Source organism: Caretta caretta, chromosome 2 (assembly GCF_965140235.1).
Source record: "Caretta caretta isolate rCarCar2 chromosome 2, rCarCar1.hap1, whole genome shotgun sequence".
Classification (NCBI taxonomy): domain Eukaryota; kingdom Metazoa; phylum Chordata; order Testudines; family Cheloniidae; genus Caretta; species Caretta caretta.
The window spans coordinates 85,317,422-85,331,714 of record NC_134207.1 but is presented as its reverse complement, the minus strand read 5'-3'; the positions used below and the strand labels follow the sequence as shown (position 1 = coordinate 85,331,714).

Sequence of the window (14,293 nt, the reverse complement as noted above, 5' to 3'; positions counted from 1 at the left end):
AGGAGACAAATTTTACAGTTTATTTTGATAGTTCCACTTTCTTTAATATCAAAATGATAACAGGAAAAAGCTAGTTTCCTTCCTGCGAAACATATTTTTTTTTTATTTTTCAGGTATATATGTAAATGACATGACTTACATTTCATTTCAGTAACAAGCTGCTCAGTGGTATCAAACATATTTCTGTATGCAGCTATTGACTTAGATAGTTCGTCTCTCTTTCTTGTAAGCATTGTCATCTGCTGCTGTTTCTTAAAATCTAAATAAATAAAATTATAGATTTTTTTTAAACACAGCAACATTTATTAACAATACTAACAGAAGTACATAATAAATGTCACATAGCTTGATGTAGAGAAAAAGATGCCCAAAACCAACATGGATTTTTCTGGGGGTGAAATAAAAGTCAAACTTTAGGAATGAGAAGTATTTTGAAGCTACTTTTGAAACTCACCATTGTAAAACATAAATGATAGACGGTATGGTTCCAGAGGTTTTGCCAAAGCTGGTAAGTCTGCCTCAAATTCAAGAATATATTCAGTGCTATCTCTTCCAGGGCTGTTTTCTGCCAGTACTAGATTCTGTAGAAACAAATATACACACATGTATACATCATATAATATGCACAAATGTATCACAACAAATAAAATTTGACTTGTGAATTTTTCCTAGTCAAATCTCATATGGCTGACTAAGTACTATTTATAAAATATGGATAATGTTTTAAATACTGACTTTGAAATTTATCAATAACTATCTTTTATCTTTAATTAACAATATTTATAATTTCTTTTCTTAATAAAAATTTGAAGATTAAACACTCTATACCTTAAGTTTAAGGACTAAAATATCAGTTTTACTTTGTTAAAAACAAAGAATTGTACTTTGTTAAAGAATTGTAGTTGTAGAATTCAGTAAGATCAAACATTTAGAAAAAATATACCTTATACTCTCTCCCATAAGTAAAATTTTCCTGGAAGTATTAGAGTGCATTTGTATCATGTGAAAACAATGCAAACACAATGGGAAATGAGGCCAAATATATAAACCCAGGTAACAAAAGTGCCTATCTTCCAATGCTGAGTTAAAGTTGCTGCTGTTACTATGGAAATAGACAGTAGGTCCCAAGTGAATGAACAAAGTGTTAACAAAGTTCTAACAGATAGAGAAGTCATTTTATTATTAAAGGGCACTTTCTCTAAGATGAAAATTAACCCGTTTCCAAAAACTATGTTTTTAGACCATCCTATTTCTCAATAATTTCTTATTAAAACCCTCATTTTTCCCTACTGTTTAATGTAGCAATTACCACAACCATCAAGAATGATATAAAAGTAAAATTAGTTTGGGTGAAACTTAAATAACGGCACATACATAGCATCTTTCTCAAGCTTTATATAAGTGATGATCACAATAAACCTAATGTTGAACTCCATTGTTAACGCGGAGAAATTTCTACGTAACCAAACAAGAAAGCCACTTTTTAGAGGTTGCCAATACAAGAAGAAATAAAACAACACAACCTTTAGAGAAATTCAATGACTTTCAAAAAGATATTGCAAATAGATATTTGGTCAGCAACTACTGAGAAACAAAAATTCTAGTAAGTCATAATTTAAGTTCTGTTACAGATATTATAGATCAAAATTGTTTCCCCATTCTCCTCATTTCTCCATGTTCACAAAACTCAAAATATCAGTGAAAACCTATGTGATTATCAGTTTCGTGATGCTAACTGATACTTACCCTTAGCTATACTTCTAGTCAAGATGGAAGGAGGTGACCAGCTCTCTGTGGAGAAAGAAGTGGTTCAGGACTATTTAGAAAAGCTGGACGAGCACAAGTCCATGGGGCCGGATGTGTTGCATCCGAGAGTGCTAAAGGAGTTGGCGGATGTGATTGCAGAGCCATTGGCCATTATCTTTGAAAACTCATGGCGATCGGGGGAGGTCCCAGATGACTGGAAAAAGGCTAATGTAGCGCCCATCTTTAAAAAAGGGAAGAAGGAGGATCCTGGGAACTACAGGCCAGTCAGCCTCACCTCAGTCCCTGGAAAAATCATGGAGCATGTCCTCAAGGAATCGGTTCTGAAGCACTTAGAGGAGAGGAAAGTGATCAGGAACAGTCAGCATGGATTCACCAAGGGCAAGTCATGCCTGACTAATCTAATTGCCTTCTATGATGAGATAACTGGCTCTGTGGATGAGGGGAAAGCAGTGGACGTGTTTTTCCTTGACTTTAGCAAGGCTTTTGACACGGTCTCCCACAGTATTCTTGCCAGCAAGTTAAAGAAGTATGGGCTGGATGAATGGACTATAAGGTGGATAGAAAGCTGGCTAGATTGTCGGGCTCAACAGGTAGTGATCAATGGCTCCATGTCTAGCTGGCAGCCAGTATCAAGCGGAGTGCCCCAGGGGTCGGTCCTGGAGCCAGTTTTGTTCAATATCTTCATAAATGATCTGGAGGATGGTGTGGATTGCACCCTCAGCAAGTTTGCAGATGACACTAAACTGGGAGGAGTGGTAGATACGCTGGAGGGTAGGGATAGGATACAGAGGGACCTAGACAAATTGGAGGATCGGGCCAAAAGAAATCTGATGAGGTTCAACAAGGACAAGTGCAGAGTCCTGCACTTAGGACGGAAGAATCCAATGCACCACTACAGACTAGGGACCGAATGGCTCGGCAGCAGTTCTGCAGAAAGGGACCTAGGGGTTACAGTGGACGGGAAGTTGGATATGAGTCAATAGTGTGCCCTTGTTGTCAAGAAGGCCAATGGCATTTTGGGATGTATAAGTAGGGGCATTGCCAGCAGATCGAGGGACGTGATCGTTCCCCTCTATTTGACACTGGTGAGGCCTCATCTGGAGTAGTGTGTCCAGTTTTGGGCCCCACACTACAAGAAGGATGTGGAAAAATTGGAAAGAGTCCAGCGGAGGACAACAAAAATGATTAGGGGACTGGAACACATGACTTATGAGGAGAGGCTGAGGGAACTGGGGATGTTTCGTCTTCAGAAGAGAAGAATGAGGGGGGATTTGATAGCTGCTTTCAACTATCTGAAAGGGGGTTCCAAAGAGGATGGCTCTAGACTGTTCTTAGTGGTAGCAGATGACAGAACAAGGAGTAATGGTCTCAAGTTGCAGTGGGGGAGATTTAGGTTGGATATTAGGAAAAACTTTTTCACTATGAGGGTGGTGAAACACTGGAATGTGTTACCTATGGAGGTGGTGGAATCTCCTTCCCTAGAAGTTTTTAAGGTCAGGCTTGACAAAGCCCTGACTGGGATGATTTAGTCGGGGATTGGTCCTGCTTTGAGCAGGGGATTGGACTAGATGACCTCCTGAGGTCCCTTCCAACCCTGATATTCTATGATTCTATGGAATGCTGTCAAAATTTAAGAATATCCCTGAATTTCTGAGGCAAAATTACAGTTGAATAAAAAGTAAAAAGCTGTTTCATAACTAACAAAGACCTCAATCCTGCAAATACTTAATGCACATGAATAGACCCATTGAGTTTGGTAGGTCTACTCATATACATTAAGTTATAGGAAACCAAAAGGCTCTCAGATACTATAAATGGGAGCATTGGTGGTTATTCGGCTATGTTTACGTTGCCAAGTAAAGGTATGATTGTAGCATGGATAGGCATACCTGTGTTAGCTTTAATGGGTAACAATAATAGGACAGATGTGGAGGCATGGACTTCAACACAGACTAGCAATCAGAGTATCAGCCCTCAAAGGTATGTCTACGCTGCATTCCGGACCATGCCTCTCAGCCCAGGTAGACAGACTTGCTAGCACTTTAAAAACTGTAGTATAGATGCTGCAGCAATTGCAGCAGTTTGGGCTAGCCATCCAAGCTTGGTCCCAGGAGTGAGCTGGGCTAGTCTGAGTTGCTGCGAGTTCCACCACATCCACAGTTATTTTTAGCTAAGCTAGCACAAACAAGTCTATCTGGGCTGGCAGGTAAGCTCCGAGCTGCAGTGTAAACATGCCCTCGAGGGCTGGTATTCTGATTGCTAGCCTGTGCTGAAGTCCGTGCCACCATCCGGCTATTGTTACCTGTGCTAGCTACATTAAAGCTAACACGGGGTATGCCAAACCATGCTATAATCACATCTTCACCTGGCAATGCAGATATACCTTTACAAGTCAACCTGCTACTGGAAGGAGAAGACATACAAGGGTCGCTGAAGATGGTCACTACAGAAGTACTCCCTCATTCCCTCAAGGGAGAGAGGGGTACAACAGGAGTTCCTGTCCAAAGCAGTAGGATCTTACCATGCCAGAATGAAAAAAACAAGCAGGACAGCTGAAAACCAGGGAAAGATAACCAGGAAAGAAAGAAGGTTCATAGCATAACCAGAGGGAGACTGCAACACTGTCAGTTCTGCTGTTGAGGCAGAAGAATGGAGTTTGGCTGCCAAACTGGCTCTCTGAGGCCAAGTGCTAGTGGTTGGAGAGAGACTTTTTTTTATTTCTGCTTCCAGAAGCTAGTGTGAAGCACTATCCAGCATTTTCCTCGAGAATGGCACTCCATGAAATTAAGTAATTTCCCCCCTTCCCACTGAAACGTTTTAAATAAATTGCTCAGTATAAAAGAAAAACTATTATAGGACTAAGAGCGTAATATACTTCTTGTGCTGTCACTCACAAATTCCTTTTCTACATTTCAAGAAGACCTCAATATGTTTAGCTTATCAAAAAGAAGTCTGAGAGGTGAATTGATTAGAGTGCATATGTAATCTTCATGAGGGGAAAATACCAGGTACAAAAGCGCTCTTATCTAGTGGAGAAAGGCGTAATAAGAACTAACAGCTAGAAACTGAAACCAGACAAATTCAAATTGGAAATAAAGCACAAATTCTGAATAATGAGTATAACAGACCATTGGAACAAACTACCAAGGCAAGTGGTGGATTCTTGATGTCTTCAAATCAAGAATGGATGCTTTACTAGACAACCTGCTTTAGTCAAAGCAACTTATTGGGCTCAATACACAGATAACAGTGATATCTGATGGCCTCTGATATACAGGAAGTCAGATTAGATAGTCTCATGGTCCCTTTTAGCTTTAAAATCTATGAATCTATGGAAAAAAACAAGGAATTCCATTAAAAAATATTTAATTAAAATGACTGAAATGTTACCCTCAAATAAAAATGCATTTTTCATTGTGATTAAAACACTTACAACAATTTCAGCAGATCCTCTGTTAAATGGAAACTCAATTGTTTTAACTTTCCCCTGAAAGACTGGGATCTCTGTATCTTCTTCACTGGAACTCTTAATTACAGCTATTATCTTGCCAACCAAATTATTTCCTGTACTGTTGTTGTATTCATCCTTAATAAAAAAGAAAAAACAAAAATGAATTTGTGTAGGTCATGAATAAGACTTGCACTGAATATTTAGGACAGCAAACTTCCCCCCGCAAACTCTTTGCCAGTATGACCGCATTTTAATGAATTATTTCCTCCTAAGACCCCAGACATCATCTGAAGATGCCATTTTATAGAGCAAAATTACATCCTCCGTACAGCTTGATCTCATGAGCACAGCATGAGTGAGGTCACACTGCACGGAACAAAGTGCTGTCCTCCACGCACCAGGGACTGCCACGACTCCATCCGCTGAAGGCGCAATCCAGTTTTGGAACCCTTGATTTAGGGTGAATGTTGTTATAGAAGGAATCACCAGGTGGTGCTGTTACACAACCTTTCAAACTCTTCTAGTTTGAAACTCTGCTAGTTTTTGTTATGTAAAGTTCTAGGTAAAAGCAGTGATCCTTGGAGAGTAGAACTGCAGCTCACAGGAGCACTAGCCAAAAGTTTCTATTCAGGCTTGACAGGATTTTTCACTCCTGGATCTGAAGATGCCTTCATTGAACATTCCAGTAGAGAGAGCTTTCTGGGTTCATTTGGAGAAAGATAAACAGAGCATTTATCAGGGATAACCCTCACCAAGGAAAAACAGGCACCTAGAATGGACATCGAGTGGAACAGCAGCATCACAAAAGGGGCAAGTTTTAAATCCCAGGGAATTGTTTCAGCCATATTGGTGAGAGTTCCGGAATTGGGAGTATTCCCTAACACATTATAAAGGTTTTTAATTTTTTTGGCCAAGGCATGTAAGCAAACTAGTAAATACACTATCTACACTTACTAGCTAACAAGAGATTGCATGGTGTGCAAAGTAAACAGATGCTGCGGGGGTTCTGTCTTGTTGCAATGGGCAGTAAGAAGGAACTGAGGGATGATTGTTCGACTCAGCCTTTTATGTCCTTGGGTTGGAACCATGAGCACATCAAGGATGGAGAGGCAGCACCAACAGACGCTACTAGCTTAAAAGAATCTGATCTCACATTTATGGTATACATGTGCACCAGAAGTGAAATATGTGGATAATCACTTGAAATAGTAGTAATGGTACTCAAATTTGTTTTGTAGAAGTTATCTACTGACCGAGTGTAAAGCTAAAGTTGGCATCTGACCACTGAACTGGTTGACATTGGTCTCACAGCAAGGATCATGGAATCCCTGGAACACTTCATCACTAATGTTATAGTTAGGAATATCGTCTTTAGTATGGACAGAATTTGCCATGGTTGTGGGCATTGAATATTTTTAGGACATTACATCACTTACTGACACTCTAGCAAAGCATTTGGTTGCCACTAGGGCTCTGAAAAGGCTCTGAAGTTCTTTCTCAGGGTGGCTTCTATCTTCCTGTCTACAGGATCTCTGGAAAAAACATCCCTCTTAACAGGAATTATCCATTATCCTCTGGTAAGGATGTCACCACTGTATCAACAGTGGAGATCACAAAGACACATTTCTTCCATTCTGGGGCCTGCACAATCTCAAGACTCGCTAATTAACTATTTTCAGGAGTTCCCCACTCCTCCCTCATGACCTCTGAAGGTTTTCGTTTTGGATGGGAGATATTTATTATTGGCTTTAGTCTGTGCATATGCTTTCTCTGGCAGGATCTATAAGGTGGGTGCACAACTTGTTGAAAGGTTTCAGAGGAACAGCCGTGTTAGTCTGTATTCGCAAAAAGAAAAGGAGTACTTGTGGCACCTTAGAGACTAACCAATTTATTTGAGCATGAGCTTTCGTGAGCTACAGCTCATACAGTTAGGGTGTTGTGTAAAAAACCAAGAGGAATCTCATTCTTTCATGTTTCAGAGTAGCAGCCGTGTTAGTCTGTATTCGCAAAAAGAAAAGGGGGACTTGTGGCACCTTAGAGACTAACCCATTTATTTGAGCATGAGCTTTGAGCTGGCGTCCGGTGAAGTGAGCTGTAGCTCACGAAAGCTCATGCTCAGATAAATGGGTTAGCCTCTAAAGTGCCACAAGTCCTCCTTTTCTTCATTCTTTCATGAGATTATAAGTTTGGTTGATAAAGGTAAATGCATAGACGTAAACTATTTAAACTTCTGTAAGGCATTTGACCGAGTACGGCATGGCATTCTCATTAAAATTAGAACTGTACAGCAACAAGAAAGCACATGTGACATGGGTTAGGAACTAACTGACCGATTTCAAAAAGTAGTCGGTGGAGAGGTATTGTTTCATATTCTCTGTGTGTATATAAAGTCTGCTGCAGTTTCCACGGTATGCATCCGATGAAGTGAGCTGTAGCTCACGAAAGCTCATGCTCAAATAAATTGGTTAGTCTCTAAGGTGCCACAAGTACTCCTTTTCTTCTTTCAACTTGTTGAAAGACCATACTCAGAGTAGTGGGAGGACATATCTAGTGGGATGCCACAGGGGTCTGTCCTGCATATGATACTATTCATTAATTACTTGGATAATGGAGTGGAGAGCACAGTTACAAAATTTGCAGATGACACCGCGGTGGAAGGGATTGCAAGCACTTTGGATGATAGCATTAGAATTTGAAATGACCTGAACATATTGGAAAATTGGTCTGAAATCAACAAGATGAAACTCAATAAAGACAAGTGCAAGCACCACAGTTAGGCCTAGAAAAATCAAATGCACAAATACAAAATGGAGAATAACTGGCTAGCTGGTAGTACTCCAGAAGAGGATATGGGGGTTACAATGGACCACAAATTAAATACAAGTCAACAATGCTAATATCATTTTGGGGTGTATTTACAGGAATGTCATATGTAAGATATGGGAGGTAATCATCTTGCTCTGCTCAGCACTGGTGATGCCTCAGTAGAAGTACCAGGGCCAGTTCTGGGCCCCACATTTTGGACAATTTGGAGAGAACTCAGAAGAGAGCAACAAAATGATAAAGTTTAGTGTGAAGGGTGTTGGGCAGGAGCTCCTGAGCCAGCCCTCTGGCATGCCAGTTCCAACTGAGGGACGTAAACTGGAGCTGGCTAGAGAAACCTGCACCTGATTGGCAAATGGGAAACAGCTGACAACCTCATTGGCCCGGGGCTACAAACAGGCTCAGAGGAAGGAAGCCAGAGGAAAGCCAGAGACTGGAAGGAGAGCAGTAGCTTTTCCCTCCTGGATGCAGAGGCTGAGAAGTCCTTAAGGCTGAAATCCCCAAGCTGTATATGGTGCGGTGGTGGTACTGTAAATAAACTGGACCGGTGACTGCTGAGCCCCAGAGTCTCTGAGTGGCTTTTGGAACAGAGCAGAGACAGGAGCAAAGCGGGCCCTGCTACACTTAGAAAACATGACTTATGAGGAAAGGTTAAAAAAAACAACTTGGCATTTTTAGTCTTGAGAAAAGAATACTGAGAGGAAACCTGAAAAGGATCTTCTAATTTATGAAAGGCCCGTTATAAAGAGGACAGTGATCAATTGTTTTTCATATCCACTGAAGGTAGGACAAAAAGTAATGGGCTTAATCTGCAGCACAGAAAATGTAGGTTAGATATTAGGAAAAACGTTAAGGATAGTTAAGCACTGGAATAGGCTTCCAAGGGAGGTTATGGATTGCCTGATATTGAAGGTTTTTAAGAACTGGTTAGGCAAAACACTTGTCAGCGATGGCCTGGGTTACTTGGTCCTGCCTCAGTGCGGGGGCTGGAATAGATGGCCTACTGAGGTCCCTTCTAGTCCTACTTTCTAATATTCTATCTTAACACAGTAGCCACCACTCTCAGATCTCCTGGATCGGGACCTGTGCCAGGAAAGCAGTGGAAGTCGCTTGCGCCCTGGTCGAGTGGGCTGTGACTGCTGGGGCCGGAACACCTACAAGCTCATAGCACCCCCCGATGCAGCTTGTTATCCAAGATACGAGATCCCCTGTGCTGACACCGGGAGGCCTTTCATCTTCTCAGCTATGGCCACGATCAGCTGCACAGATTTAAGAAAGGGTTTGGTGTGCTCCAAATAGAACGCCAGTGCTCGACGGACATCCAGGGTGTGTAGGCTGCGGTGACTCGGGTCCGTATGGGGTTTTGGAAAAAAAACACTGGCAGACAAATGTCCTGGCCCAAATGGAATTGCGAGACCACCTTAGGGAGGAACTTGGGGTGCGATCAGAGCTGCACCTTATCCTTATGAAACACTATATACGGTCGGAGCTGAACCTTATCCTTGTAAAACACTATATATGGTGGCTCAGAGGTGAGAGCCCTCAGCTGGTGGCAAACAGGTATACCCAGGTAAACTCCCACCTGCGGAAGAGCGAAAGCAAGACGTCTGCTCTGAGCGTCCACTCATGCATGCGATACGATCTGCTGAGGCAGTCTGCCAGCTCGTTTTGAACCCCCAGGAGATAGGATGCCTCAAGGAGAATGGCATGGGCTATACAAAAGTCCAAGAGTAGGAGAGCCTTGCGACAGAGCGGCAAGGAACGGGCCCTGCCCCGCTTGTTTTTATAAAACATGGTGGTAGTGTTGTCTGTTAGAATTGTCACGTTGTGACCACTCAGAGTGACGTGAAAGGTCTGGCAGGCTAGACGAACCACCCTGAGCTCCTTCACACTGATATGGAGTGATCACTCTGCTCTGGACCACAAGCCCTGAGTCCTGAGGTCCCCCAGGTGAGCCCCCAATCCGTGGTCTGAGGCGTCTGTCACCAGCATCAGGTCCAGCTGTGGGGTAGCAAAGGGGATGCCTTCGCAAACCACAGGCTGGGACTGCCACCACTGCAGGGAGTCCAGCATGTCCGTTGGGGCTGTCACTTCCAAGTCCAGGGAGTCCCTGCCTGGGTGGGGACATTGACCAGGAGCCCCAGCTCACAAAACAATCTCAGGGCCACCTCCATGTGGCCCTGCCCTTCTGCTCCAGATAGATCAACCAAAAGCCAATTGTCGAGGTACGGGTAAACCCAGACCCTCTGCCTCCGTAAGAAGGCTGCCACCACCGCCCTACATTTCATGAACACCCGTGGGGCTGCGCCGCAGCTAGACCAAACGGGAGAACCGCAAACTGGTAATGCTCTTGGCCCACGGTGAAGTGTCAGAACCACCAATGAGCTGGGTGGATGGCGATATGAAAGTATGCGTCCTTCATGTCGATGGCAGCGTACCAGCCTCCTGGATCCAGGGAAGGGATGATGGTGCTCAGAGAGACCATGAAGAACCGCGCCTTGACCAGGAACTTGTTGAGCTTTCGCAGGTCTAAAACAGGACGAAGGCCCCCTTTGGCCTTGGGGATGAGGAAGTACTGGGAGTAGAAACCTTTCCACCTTAGGCCGTGTGGCACAGCCTCCACCGCCCCCGCTTGTAGCAGTGAGTGAACCTCCTCCTCTAGGAGACGCTCATGAGAGGGGTCCCTGAAGAGGGACAGGGAAGGGGGGTGGGAGGGAGGGAGGGAAGAGAATTGCAGCGAGTACCCATTCCGTACCGTGCGTAAGACCCAATGGTCCAAAGTAATGCTGGACCATGTCTGGGAGAAACGGGCCAGGCGGTTCAGGAAACAAGGGGACAGATCCGGTGACTGGTCTGGTTCGCTGTCCTCGAGTGCACCTTCAAAAGCCTGGCTTAGTGTCCGGCTGGGATTTGTGCTGACCTTGGTTCTGGCCCGGCGCACTATTATTGTTATTATTGCGCCGTCACCTATTATCCCTGCCTCGCCTATGGTAAGGCTCGTGCCTGTGATGAGGCTGGTGCTGATGCTGAGGGAGAGGCTGCGGCTTAAAGGGCTTCCTCTGCATCACCGGGGTGTGCATACCCAGCGACTTAAGTGTAGCCCTCGAGTCCTTGAGGCTATGCAGCCTTGCATCTGTCTGGTGCGAAAAGAGCCCAGACCCTTCAAAGGGGAGGTCCTGGAGTGTACTCTGGACCTCAGGCGGCAGGCCTGATTCCTGCAGTCATGCCGAGCATCTCATGACCACCCCCGATGCGACTGTTCTGGCCGCCACGTCTGCTGAAACCAGGGAGGCCTGGAGAGAGGTATTAGCCACTGCCTTACCCTCATCCACCAGGGCCGTAAACTCGTTGGGAACCTTGCAGGAGGTTGTCCTTAAACTTCCCCACCGTTGCCCAGGAATTAAAATTATGCCTGTTGAGGATGGCCTGCTGGTTAGCAATCCTCAGCTGAAGGCCCCCCGATGAGTACACCTTTCTGTCAAAAAGGTCCAGGTGTTTTGCCTCCTTGTCCTTAGGTGCCGGTGCCTGTTGACCATGGCGCTCCTTTTTGTTCACCGCCGAGACCACCAGGGAGCACGGACTTGGGTGGCAAAATAGGAATTCGCAGCCCTTTGATGGGGCAAAGTACTTGCGTTCCACACTCTTGGCCGTTGGAGCGCTGGAGGCCAGGGTCTGCCATATAGTCTTATAATTTGATTGGATGGTCTTAATGAGTGGAAGCGCTATTCTAGATGGACCTTCGGGGCTCAAAATGTCCACCATGGGGTTCTCCTGCTCAACCGTCTCCTCGACCTGCAGCCCCAAGTTCTGGGCAACCCTACGCAGTAGCTCCTGGTGGGCTCTGTGGTCTATGGGTGGAGGTTGGACACCACTGTTCCCGCCACCACCTCATCCAGGGATGACGAAGAGGTTAGCAGCTGCTCAGCCCCCTCTGGCTGGTCTTCCTGCTCCCCTTCACCCGCGGGAGGGGCCTCCGACTCGTGCTGGGGCGGGAGACTTCAGGACGCACCGCACTCGGTGCTGTTCTCTCTGGTTTCCCCTGGGGGACGCTGGAGGCCCAGATAATGTGGCTTCCGGCGCTGTCAGGCGTCGGTGTGGGGACCAGGATCGCTGCACCGAGTAGCTCGCCCTGGATGGGGCCCCTTGGTGCTGTTGATAGGCCCAAGGAGTACAGAAGGGCCAATGACCTGGCAGCCCCCATTGGGGGTGCCATCCCATCTGAGGGTCCTTGCTGTCCAGAGAATGGTGCAAGTGACTGTAACAGCCGGAGTTGGCGCCGGACTGCGGTGACACCAACCACGAAGGCCACAGCGGTGCCGACGATCTGTGCCGGCGGGAGGTTGATGAGTGGCTCCTAACGGAATGGGAGCGAGACTGGTACCGATATCCCTGGGAACGGGATCTGGACTGGGACCGGCGTTCTCGGGACTGGGATCGGCACCTGCGGGAGTCCTCCAGCGAGGGCCGTCTCGACTCCTCCCGGTGCCGGTCTCTAATCGGTGCTGGGGATCGTACCTCGTCCGTTAATTCCTCGTGCCGATCCACTCCCAGTACCGCGACTTCCTTCTGAGCCGCAGGTAACTGGGAGTCCACAGACGTGGAGCTTGACCGGGACCAACTCCAGGAGCGGTGCTGGGACGGTGTCCTCGAACGGCACACCACTGCCAGCTTACCCCTCGACGGCACCCGTGGCATGGGTGCCGGAGGATTCTCCCTGTATGGGAGGGGGCTCGTCGCCGACAGCTCAATGTGGTCCTTTGCCGCCTCAAAGGTGCCAGGCGTGGAAGGCTGATCCATTAAGTTCTCGAGCCCATCGTCCGCACTGAGCTCACTTAGGCCTGGGCTCGGTGGGACTTGTGGCGCTGGAGCTGCCAGTGCCGGCGCCGGTACAGTGGCCTTTCCACTCTTATCAGCGCTCGGGGCCTTGGAAGGCGCCGGTCTCCTCTGCGGGGAACGTCCGTGCCTTCCTTTTGGCTGCACCATGGGCCGCACTGGGAAGGATGAGCGGTGCCGGGACCTAGTCTGGTGCTGTGGGGCCGACAGCTTTCGGTGTTTAGCCGGTGCCGGGTCTCCTGATGGCTCTGGGGGCACTATATACTGAGGAAGCTGGAGCCGGTGTTGGGCACTCCGGGCCTGGTGGCTGTAATGTGGCTTCCATCAACAACTGCTTTAAACGGAAGTCTTTTTCTTTTTTTGTTCTTGACTTGAACGCCTTGCAAATCTTACACCGCTCAGTCTGATGTTCTTCCCCTAGACACGAGCCGATGGGGGTCACTAACTAGCATAGGCTTGCGGCATGTGGCACAAGCCTTAAACCCGTGGGCCCGCGGCGGGTGTTGGAAGCCTCCAAGCACCTAATCACTTAAGTGTCCACAACAAAGTGTATGGTAACTAACTGACAACAGATTTCAGAGTAGCAGCCGTGTTAGTCTGTATCCGCAAAAAGAACAGGAGTACTTGTGGAACCTTAGAGGCTAACAAATTTATTTGAGCATAAGCTTTCGTGAGCTACAACTCACTTCATCGGATGCATGCAGTGGAAAATATGGTGGGGAGATTTTATATACACAGAGAACATGAAACAATGAGTGTTACCATACACACTGTAACGAGAGCTATAAGGTAAGGTGAGCTATTACCAGCAGGAGAGAGAGAAAAAAACCCTTTTTATCTACAAGAGAAAGGCTAAGGGACTGCTCTCATACAAGAGAGAGAGGTTGTTCCAGCGCCATCACAGACAGTAAGAAGGAACTGGAGGGGGTTGGGCAGCAGGGGTATATATGCACGGTACAGTGGCGCCAGTCGGGGGGGCCTCACTAGCCTGATAAGAGCCGCTAAGGGGAAAAGTTTCCGACGCTCGTGCACGCAACACGTGCACACCTAATGTGGAATGGATGTGAACAAGCACTCGAAGAAGAACTAGAACTTATTGAAGGAGATGAAAATCTGTGGTGATTTCTGGCTTTTTTTCCTGATTTTATTTTTCAGTCTTCTTGGTTCTCTTGTCCTTGTGGGGGGGTTGGAAGATTTGGGCGGGGTGGGGGGGACAGGGAAGAGGACAAGAGGGTGGTGACTTGTGATTCCCAGAGGATTGACTTTTCTAGTTATTCCATTTTGGATTTTTCCTGCAAGGGAGGAGGGAAGGAGGAAGGCGATGGTACACTCTTCACAACTTGACTTAATTGGAGAGGAAATGAAAGGGAACATCTCTAAAAGAGCTCTTTAGATTTTTCTTCAGAAGGAGTCAAAGTT

General features: G+C 46.1%; 1 protein-coding gene across 1 annotated transcript in view; it reads right to left on the bottom strand.

Annotated features, from left to right (window-relative positions):
* The window catches only part of SMCHD1 (structural maintenance of chromosomes flexible hinge domain containing 1), a 168,505-nt gene that overhangs the window by 26,512 nt on the left and 127,700 nt on the right, over nt 1-14,293 (bottom strand). Inside the window, exons 37-39 of the mRNA XM_048840395.2 lie at nt 5,201-5,353; nt 455-581; nt 140-259 (exon numbers count right to left, since the gene is read on the bottom strand). Of these exons, the coding sequence (XP_048696352.1) occupies nt 140-259; nt 455-581; nt 5,201-5,353 (400 nt within the window). The remainder of the gene's footprint in view (nt 1-139; nt 260-454; nt 582-5,200; nt 5,354-14,293) is intronic.